The 22,060-nt window shown below is 45.1% G+C and overlaps 1 protein-coding gene across 5 annotated transcripts in view; it reads right to left on the bottom strand.

Annotated features, from left to right (window-relative positions):
• The window catches only part of IL16 (interleukin 16), a 104,952-nt gene that overhangs the window by 31,931 nt on the left and 50,961 nt on the right, over nt 1–22,060 (bottom strand). For 4 of the 5 annotated variants that reach the window (XM_036843264.1, XM_036843266.1, XM_036843268.1 and 1 more), the window contains exons 3-6: nt 14,720–14,828; nt 9,249–9,391; nt 6,814–6,924; nt 3,189–3,303 (exon numbers count right to left, since the gene is read on the bottom strand). In XM_036843264.1, the coding sequence (XP_036699159.1) occupies nt 3,189–3,303; nt 6,814–6,924; nt 9,249–9,391; nt 14,720–14,828 (478 nt within the window). Of the gene's footprint in view, nt 1–3,188; nt 3,304–6,813; nt 6,925–9,248; nt 9,392–14,719; nt 14,829–16,504; nt 16,584–22,060 lie in introns of those variants that run through there. The other variant, XM_036843267.1, reaches the window with a different exon arrangement.

Below are 22,060 nucleotides of genomic sequence, written 5' to 3'. Positions count from 1 at the left end.
ATTGTAATCTTTATTTTCAACTCATGTTTAAGGGGAGCTTGTTTTTCTGTGGAAGTCCCGCACCTCTCAGGTGGCTACTTTGGTTTTTTTCCCTTATTTCCAGCAGGCACCCCGGGCTCTCAGGCCTGGTTCAGGACCAGTAGTAACATTAGGTCCTCAGCTTGGGAGTCCTGAGCTGCAAGGGCTGACGGCTGAGGTCGCACACTCACCCTGACATGGGTTTGGCTCTTCATTTTCTCGAGCGAGATGTCTTTTCCCCACCCAAGGGCCAAGGACAAAATTACGTTTCCTCGTTGCTTCCCTGGGCTTGCTGGCCTTTCATGAGGGCAGCTCTTTAGTATGAAGGCTTTCTGCAGGTTCTCAGAGGTTCCCAGGGCCCAAGACCACCTCTCCTGCCCCTGTGTGGCCATTGAATCCCAGCCCCTGGGCCTTAGGCCCCGTAAGCAGCTCCCTGTGCTATCACGTCATCAACTCCTGGGAATGTCACGCTTAGATTTAAAGTGGTTTCTTTGTTTCTTAGAAGCTGTGTGTTTCCATTTCTTTCTTTAGAGTTCGGATGTGCTCTTTTAGCCAACTTGTGTCTATGACAATAAAGGGGTGGGAAGCATATTCAAATCAGCTTAATCTGTTAAGCTGCTAAAACTAGACAAGAAAAATAAAAGGCTCAGTCCTTGTCCTTATAAGATTCCAAGTTGAGGTGTGACAACTGACAAATTAAAGATAATCAAAATATAACTAAGTACGTGCTGTAGGCAGGATCTACAAAGAACACACTTCAGAAACATCCATTCTTTATGACACAAGAGGCTCAACTTGTCTTCAGATTATTAGAATGTCCATCCCAAGGGGGCCACATACTCTGGGCCCTCCAGAGAGCCCTTAGCCTTATTTGGCCATATCTGGTGGAAGGTGAATAGCCTCGGTTTTGCCTTATAAATCTTACACAATCATTTTTTTGCAAAGGGAATACAAATAAAACATTCTTAGCCTTGATCTGGACACCAAACTTATGTTGCAACTGACATATCCCCCGGGAATTCAAGGGCGTATTCTAAAACTTCACTTTTGAAAGAAGTTACAAAAGGCAATTTGGTCAATTATTTGAGGCTAGAATCAAGGACTGCAGACTAGCTGAGTGTCTTTTTTCACCGAATTCTTACGATCACTATTAACTAAGCGAGACAAATACCCAGAAAGAAAAAGAATGAAGCTTGTCTTGGGCAGGCTTCTCTCTTCTGGCCACTTCAATTCCTCCTCCACCTTTTAGTCAAACACAGAAAAGTACAGAAGATAATGAAGCAGACGGGCCCACCTCAAGATTCTGATCCCACTTTCCTTCCTTTCTCTCAGTGACTCCTCTGCGTGCCTCTTGATTTAGCTATTCCCCTCAAGCCTTGCCTCGGCCCTCTTCTCTCTCCTCTCTTCCCTGTTTCCTGCATCCACTCTATATCTTCAGCTATTTTCCAAATGACCCTAAAAATCTACATTCAACCCTTATTCCCTTCCTGAACTGGAACCCAAATTTTCATTCGCCTGCTGGACAGCGCCACCTAGTGCTCACCTGGAGACCTCACTCCGCTCTGCTGTTCAAACCTAAATAGCCTCATTTGCCTTCTTTTGCTCCTCTTCCTCCACCTCCTGTTATATATAATTCATCATCGTTCTCTAGTTTACTAAGATCAGACATCTTCACATGTTCTCTGACCTCATTTGCCACCTCCACAGAAGCCGTTGTTTCCCCCATCAGCATCTTTCTCCTCCCAGGGTTACAGCCTCAGGGCAGACCCTTAAGAGCTGGAGCCTGGCTCTTACAATAGCCTCTGAACTGGTTTTACTGCTTCTGGTGTCTAGCCAGCCCACTTCATCTTACACTCAGCTTCCTGAATCAACTAAAAACCCTGGTCCTAGCTGGTCCCTCCCAAATTATAAAAAGCTTCAAATGCTCTCCACTGCCCGTACAATAAAATCCATACGCATAATCTAGCATAATGTTAGAGTTGGCAAACTTTCTCTATAAAGAGCCAGATACTAAATATTTTAAGCTTTGCAGGCCACATGCTCTCTGTCGAAACTACTCAACACTGCACAAAAGCAGCCATAGACGAGAGGTCAATGAGGGAGCGTGGCTGTGTGCCAATAAAGCTTTTCTATAGAGGCTGAAATTTGAATTTCATTTTCACAAAAGAATCCAAACTTCTTTTGACTTTTTTTCAGCCGTTTAAGAGACGTGAAAACTCTTCTTCGTTCGTGAGCCTTATAAAAATAGGCAGTGGGCCAGATGTGGCCTGAGGGCTGTAGCTGGTCAACCCTGTCCTGAACAAGTTAGGTTATTAAAGGTGGTTCGGCTCGCAGCAGAGTTTACAGAAACTGGCCTGACAGAGAAGGTAAGAAGGTTGTGAAATCACTTCTCTTTAAAGATCCACGTGTAGCCCAGTGTCAGGCCTACAGCATCTTCCCTCCTCTCCCTGACTACCTGCCCCGGAATTCTGCCTCCCAGTTAGAACCTGGAGATCTCCTGGGGCCAAGCCTACACGTGACTGTGGGGTAGGATTGGGGGTGGGGAGAAAACCTTCCCCTCCAGGACAAGGAGACAGGGAGGGGCACTCAGGGGACACCTCAGTGCCCTGGGCCCCTTCCTCTCAGGATGGCCGGGGGCTTCCCTCCCTGGAAGAGATGAAAAAGCTGGAGGGAGGTAGTGGATGGGAGTAGGGTGGGCACAAGGGGAGGGGCGGCAGCTGGGCGGATCCTGAGCTCCTCAATAGAGGGAATCTGTCTGATAATCCTCTGTATTCCTAGAGCCCAGAACGGGGCAGGCTCACAGAGGACTCACTGGAAGCCCTGGGCCTGGTTCCCCGTGTCTGTGGGCTGGGGAGGGCAGAGAAAGCGAAACAAAGGGGATGTCGATGACTGCCAGCAACGCAGAGGGGTCTTGACAAGCAAAGGCGCAAGAGGGATGGAAGGGATCTTCTGCCCCAGGCCAGTAACAGGACCGAGACCGAGTGTGCAAACACACCCAGCCAACGTGCCAGGCCTGACGGAGCCATCGGGGCCCGCAGACCCCCGACTCCATGCAAGCTGGATTCTGAAGGCTCAAGACACCTTTCACTTTCCCAGTAGCTTCTACCGGTAGCCTGGTGATTCTGCTTTTGGCTCCACCAACATCACCTAGTAAAGGCCGGGAAATCTACCTTCTTGTAGCCTTCCATCGGCTGCAGCCGCTCCCCCCGCAAAGATGGTTTTAACGTAAATTCCAATGGGGCCATAAATGCTGTCCTTTCCTCCAACGATGCTGAAGCCCAGGCCCTGGGAGAGAAGAGGAGAAGGTCAGATTTCGGAGTGTTCCATGCCATTCACCGGGCTGCCGTGTCCTGAGGCCCTGCACCAGCCCTGAACAAAGGACTCAGGGAGGAGAGGGGCGCCCTTGGTCTTAGAGGTCTCGGGACCTAACAGAGGAATGGGAAAAGTGGTGACTTCAAGGCCACGCTGGGCTGTGTCGTGGCTGGGGCTCTCTCACGAGTCTGATGTTCCCCACGCAGAGGGAGTCTGAATGGAGACTAGCAAACACGCTGGCTCTGCCCCTCTGACTAGCAATTCTGGGCAGATCACTTCCTGTCTCTGAGCTTCAATTTACCCCCTTGGAAAATGATGCTGACATCGCCAAACTCATAGGGTTGTGTTTGAATATTAACTAAGACATCCAGCAACCACAACTAACACACCAACACCAATAATCATAAGAGTAGCAGCTGACAATGGAAGAAGCATCCCTTCTCCTACCAAAAGCTCTTCACTCCCCTTCTGTTCTGCATCCCACCCCCTCCCCTTCTCAAGGAATTTACTACAATCCTGTGCTCTCCCTCCTGCCCCTGCAGTACCAGGAGGTCAGGAGCTGCCAAGTGGCAGCAGAGAGGAGGCCAGAGGCCGGGGAAGCAGGAGGAAGATGTGAGTGAGGTCGACAGACAGCAGGAAGAGAAAGGCGGGCGGGTCCAGCTTTGCCTGTAGACCTGCAGTGACTTAGGACAAGCACCTAGGCAGACCCAGAGAGCAGCGAAGGAGGTGCACACACAGCCTGCTTTATTTGGTTGATGACTGAGAGCACCCTTCTTCCCAAGAAGGCTTAGCTCGGGTCGCAATGAATTCCTCTGGAGACTGTGAGCTCCCCGGAGGTGGTGAACGCATCTTATTTGTCAGTGTCTGCCCTCTGGATGCAGGTGCTCGGGAAACATATGTTATTGACTGAAGGCACAAAAGCCAGCTGGAGGCCGGGACTTTGGATCCAGCTCGCAAGCGTGCCAGGAAGCAGTAAGCAACTTGGCTCCCAGGAAGACCCCTCCAAGTGATGGCTGCCAAGTAACAGCATGACTGCTCCTGGGCAATTTCCCCGAGGCCAGCAGCTGCTCGGAGCCGAGTGCGTGCATCACCCCAGCATCACAGAGGTGGCAGGCCAGGCAGCCACCTTCAAGACCCTCAGGGAACCTGGCCAGCAGGGGCCAGACAGGAAAAGCTGTGTGGACAAAGTGCTGGTGTGAGCTGCTGGTGAAGGTGTGGCTGTTCCAGGATGGGAAAGAGCAACGGTGTCCAGGAGTAGCACGAGGGTAGGAAAATGAGAGGTAGGGCGGCTTCCGGGCTCCCTGTATGGGCTCCCAACTTCTTCCTACCTGAAATAATTGCTCTAGACCCAAACTTTCACCCACCCTGGTGAGGCCGGATGGTGCAGTGGTTAAGAACAAGATCCAGGGGTCAGAAAGTCTTGGGTCATTGCCTTGGTTCATCTGCTCACTAACCAAGTGACCTTGGGCTAGTCCTGTAAGTCCCAGAGCCTCAGTCTCCTCACCTATTAACAGGAGATAATAATAGGGTTTTGTGAGAATTAAAGGAATGATCCTTGCAAAGCCCTTAGCGCAATGCCTGGGTTTTGGTCGCTGGTTTTATTGTTTTTGACTCTACCTCAAGCACTGGTGGATCCTTCTAGCTCTGCTTCTTCTTCCTCCTACTTATCCCTCTTAATGATGAGGTCTTCGGTGTGGAGGTGTATCATGAGGACTGTGGGAGACCCACCGCATTTCTAACCCATCGCCCCTGCTATGCACTCCAGGCTTCCGACACAAAACACCTTACGGCTCTCCATCAAGGACAGTTCAATGCACTCAGTGACACATCTGCCCACGAAATCTATTTACTGACTATACAATCTATGCACACCAAGATGACTGACACCATTGTTGATCATCTTTGTGTGAGTGTTGGTGCTCTTTTCCATTCTGCCTCCTTTTGAGCATTGCAAACCGTCTAAAAGTCAACCATGTTAAAAATGCTTCTACCTAAATTCAAGGGGGGACAAGCATTGTGATTTACGAATCAGAAAGAGGGGCTGTTTGGAGAAAATCAACACTGGCAAGAGTGACCCCCTTGTGATTAGAGGAACAATCATCTCAGTACTTCCCACTTGTGTCTCCTCATTTATCTCTGCTGAGCTCCCAGGAGACAGGAGGGATGGGGGTGGAGGGGAGGACTCCAGACATATGGGGTCCTCCTCCAGGAAGACCATATCAGTGACCAGGTCTTCCCTCACACCACACACCAAAATCATATGAGGTGGGTAGAAACCTACCCTTCCATCATTTAAGCATCTCCGTTCCCTGGGCTGGCCTGAGAACTTTGCAGCAGCTGCCATGTCTATTTCAGAAGTTCTTCAGTGCCCATGTCAACTCCATGTATGGGATGGCATGTCCTGGAAGCAATGCCAAGGAGCATTTGGGATGTCCCACCATTACCACTGCTTTTGTTCCCCCCTTTCGATATTTCTCAATTGTGGGGCAAAAATCAGTCTGAATATCTGAATTTGGGTAAGACACACGGACTGAATGTTTATGCCCCCATCCCAAATTAATACATTAGGGGGAGCCTTTGGGAAGTAACCAGGCCATAAAGCGGGAGCACTCCTGAAGGGGGCAAGGGCAGGTAGGGGTAGAAGGTGAAGAGGTACAAACTACTATGTATAAAATAAATAAGCTACAAGGAAATATTGTACAGCACAGGGAATATAGCCAATATTTTACAATAACTATAAATGGAATATAACCTTTCAAAATTGTGAATCACTATGTTGTACACCTGAAACTTATATAATATTGTACATCAACTATACTTCAATAAAAAAATAAGTAAAATAAAATAAAGGCAAAAACAAAAGAAAAGAAAGGCTAATTTGTTTATATATGTACTTGCTTTGTTTACAAAATATATTTATTCTAAAGAAAAACACTGTCTTGGCCCCCCCCAAAAAAAAGAAAAAAGGTGGAGCCCTCATGAATGGGATTAATGCTCTTATAAAAGAGACCCCAGAGAACTCCCTTGCCCCTTCCACCATGTGTGGGCACAGAGAGAACGAGGCATCCGTGAATCAGGAGAGGAGTCCTCAACATACGTGGCATCTGCCGGCACCTTCAACTTGGACCCCCAGCCTCCAGAACCGTGAGAAATAAATGCCTGCTGTTTAAGCCGCCCAGTCTATGGTATTTTTGTTATAGCAGCCTGAACTGACTATGATGAAGTTTTGAATTCAATCATCAGGTAAAACTAACTCCTGGAAAATACTATGCCAGGGAAGAACTGGGGAACATTTGTCTTCCTGTGACCTGCACAGTGCAGAGCAACCCTGACTGCCCCTCCCTCTGTCGGCGTGAGAGCATCCGAACACTCACGTTCCGAGCCAGAATCACCAGTCCCTCTCTCCACCTTTCCCGTGACATGACAGCTCCTCAGGAACCCGTGTCGACCCAGTAACTTCTGTTGGCCACAGTCCTTGCTCACCTTGGCCTGGCCCTTCATCAGCACGATGTTGGAGATGACGGACGCCTGGAGGCCCCCCAAGGGCTGCATGAGCTGAGCCGTGCTGAGCGACCGCATTGGCCTCGACGGGCCCTGGAACGAGGGACCAGGGTGGGGAGAGGATGAGTCAACAGGACGGCAGCACACACCTTGCTGGGAACGGGGACAGGGAAGGCCCAGCCGAGGAGAGGACCCCAATCCCCTCTCTCCTGAGGGTCCACAGCATAGCGGCCAGAGCATGGTGAATGGGGGGGGGTATGGGTGGGCGTCTGGTGGAGGGGGGCTGTTTTGGTGGCCCCAGGAGCCTGATCTCCCTGTGGACCAGCAGCCAGAGGCTCACTGAGGCTTGTCACGGGAGTGGGTCCCGGGTCACGGCACAGACCACGCTGCCCCAGGACGAGTCCCATAACCGGAGTCCCCAGCCCAGGTTGGGAGGCCAACAGCCAAGGACATCCTCAACAGAATCCAAGCCACATTTACGGAGAATGTAAATTCTCTGTAATGTAAATGTAATGTAAACTCAGAATGTAAATTCCAGGGGGAGGCAGACAGGGGATTACCCACTTGCATAGGAGCAGGGGTGCCAAATAGACACACGCCCTGTGCCCCACAGGAAGTGCCACGGGGAGGAGCAACGGAGCATGGTGGTTAGGTCTCAGACTTGGGAGCCCGGCTGCCTGGCTCTCCAACTATCAGCTGGTGACCTTGGGGAACTGACTTAACCCTTCTGTGCCTCAGCTTCCTTATCTGTAAAGTCACCTGTCACTTCGGAAGCTGTCTTTTTCTAACACTGGAACATCGATGCTTCCCGCTGGCAAGCGAAAAGCATAATAGCTCAAGGAAGGGAATGAAAGAGAGAAATGAAATCTTCAAGCATCTGACGTGTACCATGTGGGGAGAATCAAACATCGCTTGACTATGGACCCTACAGGGGAGCTAAGACCCTAACATAAGTAATGACACCAACAAGGCACGTTGGGTGAGTCTGTAAGAGAGCCCGGACACGTTACGATGGGCGTCAGGAAACATATAAGGGTCAAGCACTTGGAGGAGTCAGGAGAGCTCCCAGCGGAAGTAGTGCTAGGAAGGCTTTTGAAGGATGGGGTAGGGTTTGCAGGCTAGAGGTGAGGGAAGGGGGCAGGGTGCTGCAGACGGAGGGCGCTGTATGCTCACAGGTGGCAGCAGGAGGTACTGCGGGTGCCTTGTACCTTGGCCGGGGCTCAGGGACACAACAGGCTGGCTGGGGTGACAAGTGAGGGGACCCTGTGCTTCACACCTGCTTGGCTCCCAGACTGCAACCTGGTGCCCCATAGTGGGAAGGGCACAGACTGGTGAGCCACACAGGGCTTGGTTTCAATTCTGGACCCTTAGGTTTTCAAGATGTGTGAACTCAGACCGCTACTCCCCTTGCCAGGCCTCTGCTTCCTTGCTGTACAATGGGGCTAACGTTACCCTCCTTTCTAGGCTCAGGAATTACAGTAAGTCCCCTACATACGAACTTGCAAGTTGCAAACTTTCCAAGATTCAAATGTGTGTGCCATCCACGTCAGGCGTGAGTGACATCGCAGCTCGCCCTCCGTCTTCTGTTGCTGACGGTCCTTCAGCTCTACCATCTCCCACCTCCTCTCCCTCCTCCAGTCAGTAACTCTTCCTGCCTGTTCACTCGATGCCAGCCCCTGGATGCCAGCTGTTGTACTGTACTACTGTACTTTCCAAGGTACAGTACAGTAAGATTAAAAATGTTTCCTTTGTTTTTTGTGTTTGTTTTTTTTTATGTATTGTTTGTGTGAAAAGTATTATAAACCTATTCCAGTGCAGTACTAGAGAGCCGACTGTGTTAGTTGGGGACCTAGGCTAACTTTGTTGGACTTACGAACAAATTGGATTTACGAACGCACTCTCGGAACAGAACTCGTTCATGTGTAGGGGACTTACTGTAGAGGCAAAACGTGTAAAGCAAGTCACTATATCACAGGGGCTAAAAGCACAGGTTTTGGACTCCTGAAGCTCTGACTTCGAGTCCCAGCGCGGACTCTTATTAGCAATGCGAATTCACATGCCTTCCTTAACTTGTCCTCGCTTCCCTCGCCCACCTCCTAGGGTCGCTGTGTGGATGAAATAAAGGGACCCACATAACATGCCAGTTCAGGGTCTGCAAGGGTGGAATGCTCTCTGCATATTAGCTCCTCACAGCATCAAAGCAGCCGCGGTCACACGTGCCTGGCACTCGTGGGCGCTCATAGGTGACCATTCCTAATGCGGTTCTTTGCCTGGAGGTGCCCACACTCACGAAGCCAGCCCCTCCCCTCTGTAATTCTGTGGACATCAGACCACTAGGAAGGTCTCTTCAGCCACCGCTGAGTCTGGACCCCTCCCCTCTCTCCCTGCTCTCCGGGGTCCCCTGCCTTCGTTCTTACCACAGCCTTTCCCGCTGCACAGTCCAGTTGTTGAGAGAGAGACTTCCTGTTGCTACAGAGGGAATAAGGCTGCCTGTCTGTGGAAGCCGCCGATTTCTTGGTCATTGGAAAATCAATCTCTCCTGTGCAGTAGGGATTAACACCTAACCCAGGAGAGGAAAAAAAAGAAGAAATCATTTGTGCTGTCAGAAAGCAAAGCTCAAGGGAGAACAACATCAGCCTCGGCCAACGGGCAGCCCTCATGAGCCAGCGGCCAGAGTGAACTTGAACCATGGAGCGCCCAGGGCTGGGTGCAGGATGCAGAGTGGGGGCCAACGAAGACGTAGGCGGCACTAGCTCCATTCATGCTGTCTGCACCGCCGGGTGCAGGTGGGACTGTCATTCCATTTCGCCTCAGCTCAACTCGAGAGAGTTGGCAAGGCATCTCCTACATGTCAAGCAGGATGCTGGGCTCTCAGGAAACCACAATGCTCTGTCAACTCCAGTCCCTGCTGCCAGGGGGTTTTCAATCTCGACCCAGGAGGGAGAGGAGGGAGAGGAGGGAGAGGAGGGAGAGGAGGGAGAGGAGGGAGAGGAGGGAGAGGAGGGAGAGGAGGAATGCCCCCAGACAGCTAGAGCCAGAGAAGGGACCGGGCAGGAGCCTGGGGGATCTGCCATGGCAACATCCAGCCTCCCGACAGCACCTGACTGCTTCTTACACACACGCACATGCACACGCACATTCACACACAGGCACATACACACCCCTAACACAGGCAGGCAGAGTCAACTCTTGATTCTTTGGGGATCTAAGAAAATGCAAAGCCATCATCTTCTTTTTCTTTTGGGGGAACCCCAGACTTCCTTTCACCCAACCGGGAACTCTACCTCTTCCAAATGGAAAAATCTGCAGAGATTCTCTGCTATGGCCCCTCATTGTCTAGATCAGTGCTTCTCAATTGAAATATAATACAAGTCACATATGTAATTCGAAATTTTCTAGTAGCCACATTAAAAAAAAGTCAAAAGAAAAAGTGACGTTAATATTAATAATGTATTGTATTTAGTCCAATATACCTAAACCCTGTCATTTTAACATATAATACATAAAGTTATTAATGAGGTATTTTGCATCCTTTTTTTGGTTTTGTGCTTAGTCTTTGAGTTGGGCGCATCTTTTACACTCTGAGCATTTGGACGAGCCACACTCCAAGTGCTCGAGATGCGAACAGTGGCCACGGTACTGGGCAGCAAGCACCCAGAGAGGGGCCGGATTTTCCTAGTGTCCCTCCACTCAAGTGAGTGGAGAAGGCTTTGGTGGGAAATTCCCCAAGAGAAAGACACGAGATGGGTGGTGGTTCACAGGAAAGAAGGGAGGTCGGAGCAGAGCTTTTGGTTTGCTTTCATTCTTAGGATGGGAAAGACTTAGGCTGAAGAAAGGAAGCCACTGCCCAGGGTGGGCTGAGAATATGGGACAGAATGGGCATTCCTGGAGATGTGAGATTCCTAAGGGAAGAGGAGGAAGGGACAAAGGCCTGGGGGAGAAAGGAGATGTCCCGGTCCATTGGCACTCCAAGTGGCTGGGGCAATGTTTCCCTGCCAGGACAGCTGCTCCCAGCAGCCGTCTCCACACAAGGAGGTGGTTCTCCCTGACTCACAGAGACCCTCTGACCCCACACGGGCCAGGAGGTTCAGAAAACCACGCCCCAGAAAGAGGGGACGAAGAATCCTGGAGCGCGGTTGGGAGCAGGGGCTACAGATGGTCCTAAATCTCTCTGTGCATCATGTTTATCTGGGTGTGTATCATAAGTGGGGCAAATTTCAGTGCCCCACCCAGACCTATTGAATCCATGTCTGCATGGATGGGGTCTGGGGGCGGGGGGGGGGTCTGTGTGTTTATCAGGCTCCCCAGGCGATGCGTCCAGCTTTTGAGGAAACTTGAGGGAGTTCAGCTCTTTACTTCATCATGAGGAAACCGAAACGAGTTTCCCATTGTCTCTGCCCACAGCAGTGCAAGGTGACTGCCATCTGAAGAAGGGCAGCGGTGTACGGTTTGGGTTCAGAGGGAATAAGGACAAGCAAACACGTGGCCAACTTGGATCTGTCCACAGGACAGAAGCACCTAGAGCCACGGGCAAGCACAGGGGGAACAGGCCAGGCTAACTCCGCTTCTACCCACACTGATCCAGACAAAAAAAAAAAAACTCGGGCTTTCTGTGGTTCCTGCTCCCACTATGAGTTCCAATCAGCAAGGACACAGGCCCAGAGTCAGGACGAGCAGTCTCTCGAAAGCACTAACTGGTCTGAGCCCTCTCCTACTCTTTCAGAAAATTACTGGATGTGCTCCAACAGCAAGGAAATACATCAAAATTATCACCTTGAGTGGGGGAAGTTGAAATCAGTTAACATGTAGCACTGAGTGAGTTCACTGAAAATGTGGTTATAAAATCCAATGCAAAAACCAAAATAATTTTTGACAGGGAAACTATATATTTTGAAGATTATATAATAACGTGAGTTTCTAATTTAAGTTTACATTGAATTATGAAATGGAAAAATAAATGGGAATGGGACTAGAGGTAAATAACACCATCTTCCATTAGGGGGACAATTTGGAAAATATAGTCTCAAGTATTATTAATTAATTAAACCTAATTGATTAAACTTAAAGGCAACTGCAAGTGGTGATAAAAATTAAATAAACCTTCCAAATCACTGCAAAAACTAAACACATACACAGAGCAAGAGGCAGAAAACAAATGACAAGTAACCATGAAAACAGAAAGTATAAAGAGAACATGAGCAAAAGCAAATATTAATTATAATACTAATGTCAATGGCTTAAGCTTCTCTCTTTAAAAAGATTGCCAGATTTGCTTTCGAGATCTAAGTGCATATCATTTGCAAGAGATAAACAAAATAAACAAAAAGTGTAAAATAAAAGGATGGGCAGAAACTACCAGTGAGTAATGCTGCAGTCAGCCACTTAGAAAAAAAATCTATCTAGATTCTTGCTTCATAGCAAATACCAAAAATAAATTACAGATAGAGTAAGTTTGAAAAAAAAGGCAAATCATTTTAAAAACTAGAAAAAACAACACTATGTAGAAATAATTTAATCGATGTGGTTGTATACTTAATAATCTTCATATTACATAACCTCAATGATTCTCTCCTAAATATGTAACCAAAAATGATAAAAGAAATGTGTACAAGCATGTATCTATAATTATTTTGTAAATGTTGATAAACTGGAAGCAAATTAAAGGTGTCATAGTGTAATAATTAAATAAGTATACATGAGAAAAAACTAGAAGAAAACACAGCCAAATATTTAACAGTTCTCTGGATGTGGAAGAAACTTTTAACATTAGACAGGAAAAATTTGATGAATTTGATTAGATAAAGATGAGAACATCTTCATGCGAAAAAATTAAGTTAAAAGAAAAATAACCAACTGAGGAAAGTATGTTCAGCAAATACAGCAGCCCAATATTAATTTTACCAAGAGACTTTTCATAGATTAGTGATAAAATAATGATCATCCCAATAGAAAAATAGGCGCACTCAAAAGAAGGGAAATAAACAAATGAAGGAACGTTGAACTGCACCTGTGTAGAGAGGTGTTCTTTCCACTGATTTCATAGGCACGTGAACCAGTCAGGGTTTGACAGAAGCAAAAGTCACACTCAGGTAGGACTTTGAGAAAGTGAATAAAGGGGCCATTTACAAAGAGTAGATGGGGCTTAAGAAAATAACAAGGCCTACTGAGGTAACTAGGAATTGCCAAGAGCTGGAAGCTGTTACCATCCCAGACCTGAAGGGGCACAGAGAGGAGACAGCATCACCAGGCCAGGGAGTGCTGGGACCAGGGCACTGCCAGAGCCACCAAGGCAGAGGGAACAGGGGGAGAAACACCCCAGCGGTTCTCTCTTCCACCCTCCAGTCTCCCGTTGATCCTCTCATTGACTGAACTCAACTAGAAACCAGAGGGCCAGGGCGCCTGGATGACGCCGCCTGAAAGAGTCAGTGCCTGGGTTGCAAGCAGGGCTGCTTCACGGGCATGCGGCCTGTGAATTCACACAGAGCCCCAGACTTAGAAGGTATTTGGCTTGGTTTAATGCTCTGCTGTCGCCATTTTGAAATTCTTCATAATATTTGAACAGGGGTCCCACATTTTCATCTTACCATGATCCCCACAAATTGTGAAGCTGTTCCTGGGTGCAAAACAAGCCCCCCCCACCCCACCAAAAAAGCAGACAATGGGGAAGGGGAAGAGGGAAATAGAGAAGAACCTGCATGGCAAATATTTTTTTAAATTATCATCCAGTGTGGGCTATGATTGAAGAAATTGGTATTTGTATACATTATTAGAGTATTAGCTCTGGAAATTTGGAAGCACAGATAAAAATCTAAGGTATATTTACCTTTTGAAACTCCATTTCTAGGATATTATGCTAAAGGAAAAAAAGTGATGAAAAAGGGCAACTAGCAGTCCAAAAATAGGAAATGATGAATAGAATGATGGTCCATCTTACAACAGAATAACACGAGGCTTAGAGAGTTTAAGGGATGTGCCCAAGGTCACAGAGATAATTATTTCTGGAAGCAGGATCTAAATCCGAGTGCCTTGGCTCCCAAATGTGAGCTCCTAACTACACATCAGTCCACTGCCTTGGATATTTCACCTAAGAAAATCACCGTAAACTCGAACAAAATTTCATGGACAACCTCAGCAATGTTGATTATGTTAGCAAAAAGCTGAGAATAACTTAACTAACTAATAATAGGGAGCAGGCTAACTAAATTATGTACATAATGAAACACTATATATCCACTAAAAATAGTGTTTACAGAAGAATTCCCAATGACATGAGGTCAAGGCTGTGTGTGTGTGTGTGTGTGTGTGTGTTTTCTATAGGCATATATAGGCATAGGAGGGAAATAATTGACAATGTTAACATAGATTGTCTCTAATTAGGATTTGGCATTGTTTTAATTTCTTCATGCTTTTCTGCATTCTTCAGATTTTCCTGACTTTGCATTAGCACCGTTCTCTTTGCAACAACCAAGAATCACGACATCTTCCAGCCCCAGCTCCCATCCTATACCAGATGAGGTGACAGAGGCCCTGAGAGAGACAGTGGCCTTCCTAAGACCAAGAAGCATCTTAGATGACAGAGCAGGTGTAAAGCCCTCGTCTTTTATCTTCTATGTCAGGTCTTCCCAACTTGGCACTTGAAGTCCATCTAGAAGAGAAGTTGACTAAACCACAGAGAGCTCTGTCAGCAAGGGCAGAGGTGCTCTAGCTGGCCAGGACATGCACACGCAATGAAGGGTGCTCTCAGAGGGGCAAGCAGACCACCATCTTGGGCTAGTCCAGCTGGACAAGCAGAGACCCACCCTCCCCCAAATCTCCCACATCACTGATATTCTCGATATTCAGCAACATCTAAGCCCTGCTCCTGAAGATGGTTCAATGACACACTTACTGGTTGAGTTGCTGCGTGTCCTTTGGTGACAGGCTTTGGGAAACAGGAAGTTACTACTTTGTGCATCCAGTTTTCCGGACTTTTCTCGAGAGGAAGGTGTAGAAGCTTCCTGCAAAACAATTTCCATCTTTTATTCAGCAACTTAGAACAGAAAAACTGAGCTTTCGACAATGACCATGGAAGTACTTGTCAGATTGTCTGTCTCCTCCACTAAATTACAGGCTCTATGAGGGCAGCAATTTAGAATTACTGTCATCCATTAACTCATAGATATATTAATTCAGTTAATAAAGAATATGAAAATATAATATCTTTATGTGACAAAGAATACAAATTATAATAAAGAATGAATAGAGATTGCATAAATGTTGAACTAATGCCATAAATGTTGAATGATTATGTCAGCTATTACATGTCAGGTTCTTTGTTAGGCATTAGGGATTTAGCTGTGAACAAGACAGAGAAGGGCACTGGGAAAAGGCATTTTCATGACGGAAGACCGACGGCAAACAAGCAAACAGATAAAGGTGAAAGATAATGACAGAGAATAATAAGTGCTACCAAGAAAAGAACTAGAGACTGACGTGAATGGGAGGCTGGGAGGAATGTGTTAGAGAAGATGATCAAGTAAGTTCCATCATTCTGGCACATAATAGGCACTTAGAAACAGTCACTGAAAGAATATTATATAAAGAGATTTCTTAATATTGAACCATCCATGCATTCTTGAGTGTATTACAATTTTCTTATACTGCTGATTTCTCTCCGTAAAGATTTCACTTAGGACTTGAAAAATCAATAGTCTTAAGTTAAATTTGGTTATCATTCTGTTATTCTTTTTCTACCTTGCCATATTGATCCAATTTTCCCTGCTTCTTTTTTATACTAATAATTTGGGAACTCATTGTACTGAGTCTATAAGCAGTATGTATTAAACCACATACTTGAACTCATCTCTCTATCAGGGTCAGTGATGAAATAGAAAACATATGACCCTTCCTCAGGTAAGATGAGAATCTGAAACAATTTCCACGCACTTCCCTCTCCTCACCCTGGTATTTTAGAAACAGAGGACAGATGGACAGAAGGCTAGAGGTTAACAATGAGGATAATGGTATTAATTATTTTACTTCTCTTCCCAGAACTACTTTTTGTATCTTTTTTTATTGCATAACTTTATTAGCCACAATGATCTTGACTTAATTCTTGAGTTCTGTTGGTTTTATCCCTCATGACCATAAACCTTAGGAGAGAAAGAGAGAGTGTGGGTATGTGTGTGTGTGTTCTCAGGAAAGCTGTGCAGATGGAAAGCTCTCTGAATATTTGCATGTCTGAGAATGTCTTCCTGTGGTTGTCACACTTGAATGATTTGCTGAGTATAGAATTTAGGGGTATTGTTTATCCTATCTAGAAACTCTAGTTGGCTCAAATGCTACCTGGGATTTAGTGTTTTAGCATAGAGGTTTGCTAGGGGTACCTGCCACCCTTTTCTGACAGGTCTGTCTTGTTCAAAGCCAGGCTTGGCAGTGCTGGTTAATTTCGTGTGCCAAGTGCCTGCCGACTTCCAGCACCTGGTACATTTCCCAGAGTGGAAGGAGGGAGGATCTACCGCTGCCTCTCACTATGCACCAAGTAACCCATCCTCCCCTCCAGCCCCCGGCATTGTGAGCTGGGAGGTATTGGAGATGAGGGGTCTGCTGGCCCCTGTCCCACTCATTCCCCAGGCCTTTCCCTCCCATGTGGTCAACGGCAGGCTAACAAGCCCTTCCCTCAATCCAGTCTCACCTGCACTATGTCATGCAGAAAGTTCTCATGGGTTCCAGAATGTGGTTGGCCCCTTTCCGTGGCTTCCTGTTCTGACATGCTTTTCTCCCTATTGGTAGTTGTTTGTTTGTTTGTTTGTTTTTTGATAGAAATTTCTAAGAGGTGGGGGAGTTAATAAAGTGTACTCTGTAACCATCTGGAGCCAGAAGTCCACTCACAGCCTTTTTTTCTTTTTAAAACTGTATCCAGTTCTGACACAAAGGGATCCTGCAAGAAACCACATATCAATTCCCTTTTATTTCTTGTACACATCAATGTTAAAATCAGAGAACTCATCTTCCTAGACATTCATTTTCCTTTTCACCAGCAGATGGCGCTATATTAACCTGAACAAAATTATCTTCTCTAACCAGGGTAGCCCAGGAAATGTTTTGAAGGAGAGAACAGGGATTATATGGAAGGTGGTTTAGTTCAGTTGAATTCTTGAGACTCCATATTTCTAGGATTTAGCAAAATGACTGGTTCTTTGAATTAGCTGTTTCATACGATATGGTAGTCAAAAGATATTTCTTAGCTCCAATAATTTCTCGAGGTCATGTCCTAATTCTAATATCAAGACTGCCCTCTGGCATTATTCCCACCTCTTTATGTTCTCCAGTGAGACTATGAAAGTAAATAATAACATGTTATTTCAGTAGCTCTTTTGGATTCACTGATAAAACAGCCAGTATGTCTACTTGTTTGAAGTGAAGCCTTATTTGCAAAGTACAATTGAAATGTATTTCCCCCCAAATATCTAGTAAGATGAAGATAAATAAGTAAATGAGGTAAACACAAAACATAGAATACTAAGTATCTTTTAAAATAATGTTTATAAAGAGCTTTTGGGATATAGATATACTTGTATTATCATGGTAAGTTAGAAAAAAAAGATATTATGATCTGAATAGAGTCTGACTACAATCATGTAAAATAGGCCTAGAAAAAGGACTGTAAATAAATACACCAAAATAGTAACACTCTTTCATTCACTATATTTTACTAAGCATTTACTACGTACGAGGCACTATTCCAAGGATGAGGATATGGCAGTACTCGAGAAAGACAAGGTCTTGCTCTCATGAATTGGCAGGATTGTGTTTGGGTGATGGGATTATAGCTATTTATTTTCTCTTTTACAACTTTCTGTATTTTTCATATATTCTATAATGAGCATGTATTACTTCAGACCAGAAACAAGTGATTAATTTTACATTTATTTCCATTGTCACATTAGAAGACTTAAGACAAAGTATATTTATTGTTAAATTTCTTTCTTTTAATCCTCTTTATAAAGCTCCCTGTTCAAAACATGATTCAGAAATTGCTTGACATATAAAGCCAATTGATGGCAGAAGAATCATAGAAATGGAGTCTTTTTTTTTTTGTCCAGATTACCTGGAAATGGTTAACGCCACATTCAGAACAGGGAATCTTAAAAGACTTTAGACCTTATCCAAAAGAAATTGAACCAGCCGGATCAACCACTCGGCCACCCTGTTCTCTACAGTTCAGCGGCTCAGCCTTTTCTGGCCATGGCTCCAGTAACAGTAATCTCACTGTGGACATGCCGACCATAGATCCTCTGCTGCCTGCGCAAAGTTTATGGACGAGTCCTTCTACTTCACAACTCTATGTCCTCCAGCCAAAGCTGTCTCAGACATGAGACATGTAACCTCTGCCATGTAGCCAGTCTCTGAACTAGCTGAAGCTTTCAATGAGTTGCATCTAACCAGGCTACTGTCAAGCTCTCGGATAGTTGTGAAAAATGGAGGTGCTTCACTTTGACGTGGCTGTGGTATGAATCTGCTCACTGGATAGCTGCTACAGGGAAGAATGGAAATGTACTACCATGAACAGAAGATGAGATCTAAGTAGCAATTTTCTATCAGACATATATGTAAAAAACTATATGGCCCCTAAAAGCTCCAAAAATAGAGGCAATGAACAAGTTCTATGGACCTTCTATTTCCTGGACATCAACAAGTATCCAGTGCTCATCTAGACTCTGAGATCATCTCAAGGTATTATTCATTCTTTTTAATCATAAAACCCTGAGCATAATGTTTCTCCACGAGATATGCACAGTGGGATAGAGCAGATAAAGGGTCATGAGGCCAGCAGCATTAAGCCTCTTATGACCCTGGACTGGTCAGTTGATTGGTCTTGGCATCCTCTTTTGTAAGGTGAAGGGTTGGTCTAAACAACTTCTATAACCACTTTCGGCTCTATACTTCTGAATGTAACTGATGATTATGTTTAAAGAGCAAAAGGGCTACTGTCCTCTCTGAAATGATCACATGTCAGAAGATCATTCACAAGGACAAAACATCCTCCCTTGGTTCCCTGGCCCCTCTCCGTCTGGCAAGGATGTCCTGGGTGGAGTGGTTTCTCATCAAAGGAGTCTCTGTAGGAGCCCCTACGAACATTTGCACAGAACAGAACTCTTCTATTCTTGCTCCCAAGGTGGGGCTGCTCTTGAGGCCAAGGATTTGTCACTGAGGTCAGAGGCTGGCAAAGTCATTTCCAGACACATTTCCCCTTGTTCTCCTCAGAGACTGCAACCCAGAGCAGCAGTTCTGTGGGTGGTGTGCCCCATCATTACCTGGGTGGCAATCTCTACATGTATCAGTCCCACTGGTGCCTGAGTGGGGGATGAGGTAGACTGTCCAGAGAGCCCTCCCAAAGTAAGGACCAGTCACGTAACTGCTAAGACTTAACAGCCAACCCCAAGAAATGGAAAAAACCCATGATCCGCATGTAACCAAGGAATAAACCTGGAATGAAGATGCAGAATTCTGGGGCATATTTTTCTACAAGCAACATTATTCTGGAGTCTAAACTGTTCCCCAAAGGTTACAAGGCTCTATTACTCTGTTAGAAGGGTTCATTTTGTATACAGACCCTTAACATTGCTGACACAGCTTGATGCTTCTGGAGCTTGGTGACTGCATTCCTCTTACATACAAGCCTTTCCATTTTCTCTTTGAACTGAGATGCTAAAGTTGCTCCAGTCTAAGGGAGCCACAAAATGGAATCCAACTGCCCTCCTGATCAAGGCTTGTTTCCTGTGGTTGGGTTGATCATGCAGCAGCAGACTTGATCTTTAAGTCATAAGGATAAATAACTGGCCCCAGCAGATTGGCTCTGGGATGGTCACATGGTCATGTGGGATGCTGAGGCCACATACCTCCTGATATGGAGAGGAAGGGTGGAAACCAGAAACCTAGGAGTCCTCCAAAAGTCCTGCTTCTCCTCCCGTGGTCCCTACATGACCACAGCCACAAAGTCCTTGTAATTCTACCTTCTCAAAATTCCCCAACACATCCATTCTTGCTGGCTATGTTCTAGTTCATAGTGTATCTTTTAGATTAGGCTATTACAATGGCCTATGGGATCTAATAAAAGTATTTTTAAGAATATTTTTAACAAATGGTCTGGGACAACTGGATATCCACATGTAAAAGAATGAAGTTGGACCCCTTCCTCACACCATACACAAAAATTAATTCAAAATAAATCATAGACCTACAAGTAAGAGCTACAACTATAAAACTCTTAGAAAAAAAATATAGGACTAAATATTCATGACCTTCGGTTAGAGAAAGACTTGGTAGATATGACATCAAAAGCACGAGTGACAAAAGAAAATACAGATAAATGGACTTCTTCAAAATTAAAACCTTTTGTGTTCTAAAGGACACCATCAAGAGAGTGAAAAGACAACCCACAGAATTGAAGAAAATATTTGCAACTCATATATCTGATAAGGGACTTGTATCAAGAATACATAAAGAGGGACTTCCCTGGTGGCTCAGTGGTTAAGACTCCATGCTCCCAATTCAGGGGGCACAGCTTCGATCCCTGGTCAGGGAACTAGATCCCACATGCATGCCACAACTAAGAGTTCGCATGCCACAACTAAGGAGCCGGTGCAACCAAATAAATAAATAAAATGTAACCAAATAAATAAATTAATTAAATATTTTTTAAAAAGAATATATAAAGAACTTTTACAATTCAATTATAGAAAGACAAATAATCCAATTTTTAAAATGGACAAAGGATCTGATTAGACATCTTCCCAAAGAAGATATACAAGAAGCCAAGAGGCACATGAAAACAGATTCAACATCATTAGCCATCAAGGACATGCAAATCAAAACCACAATGAGATACCACTTTACACCAACTAGGATGGCTATCATCACACCCACTTAACATCCACTAATATATGGAGGATTTGGAAAAAATAGAACCCTCATACATTGCTGGTAGAAATAAAAAATGATGCAGATGCTTTGGAAACAGCTTGGCAGTTCTTCTAAAAGTTAAATATACAGTTACCAGATGACCCAGCAATCCCTTTCTTAGGTATATACTCAAGAGAAATGAAAATATACATCCACACAAAAACTTGTGCACAAATGTTCAAAGCAGCATTATACATTATAGCCCCAAAGCAGAAACAACCCAAGTGTCCATCTGCTGATGGACAGGTGAATAAAATATGGTATATCTAGACAATGGAATATGATTTGGCATTAAAAAGGAATGAAGTACTAATATATGCTATAACATAATGACCCCTGAAAACATTACTGAAGTGAAAAAAGCCAGTGACAAAAGACCATATACTGAATGATTCCATTTATAGTAAATGTCCAGAATAGGCAAACCTATAGAGACAGAAAGTAGATTAGTAGATGATTAAGGATGGAGCAATAGTGTGGTGGGGAGGGGGTAATGAGGAATGACTGCTAATGGGTATTAGATTGCTTTTGTGGGTAATGAAAACGTTCTAAAATCAGATAGCGGTGAAGGTTGCACCACTCTGTAAATACACTAAAAATCACTCAATAGTATACTTTAAATTAGTGAATTGTATGGTGTGTGAGTTATATCTTAATAAAACCACTTAAAATGGAATATTCATCCATTCATTCATTGATTCACAGTTTCCCTGCCCCCAGTCTTTTCTCACTTCAATCCCTCTACACTCTGCTGACAGCATGATTTTACAAAAATGCAGATGGTATGCATGAGACTTCCTAATTAAATCTATGATGTATTCAAGATCAAATCCAAACTCCCTGGCATGTCACTGAAGGTCCTTCCTTCTCTAACACTACCAAAAAATTAAATAAATAAAATAACCCAATCAAAAAATGGGTGGAAGATCTAAATAGACATTTCTCTCAACGAGGACATACAGATGGCCAAGAGGCACATGCAAAGCTGCTCAGCATCACTAATTATTAGAGAAATGCAAATCAAAACTACAATGAGGTATCACCTCACACCAGTTAGAATGGGCATCATCAGAAAGTCTACAAACAACAAATGCTGGAGAGGGTGTGGAGAAAAGGGAACACTCCTCCACTGCTGGTGGGAATGTAAACTGATACAGCCACTATGGAGAACAGTATGGAGTTTCCTTAAAAAACTAAAAATAGAATTACCATATGACCCAGAAATCCCAGCACTGGGCATACCCAGAGAAAACCATAATTCAAAAAGACACATGCACCCCAATGT

This window comes from Balaenoptera musculus, chromosome 2 (assembly GCF_009873245.2).
Source record: "Balaenoptera musculus isolate JJ_BM4_2016_0621 chromosome 2, mBalMus1.pri.v3, whole genome shotgun sequence".
In the NCBI taxonomy this organism is placed as follows: domain Eukaryota; kingdom Metazoa; phylum Chordata; class Mammalia; order Artiodactyla; family Balaenopteridae; genus Balaenoptera; species Balaenoptera musculus.
The sequence above is the reverse complement of the archived record's forward strand: the minus strand, read 5'-3'. Positions and strand labels throughout refer to the sequence as shown.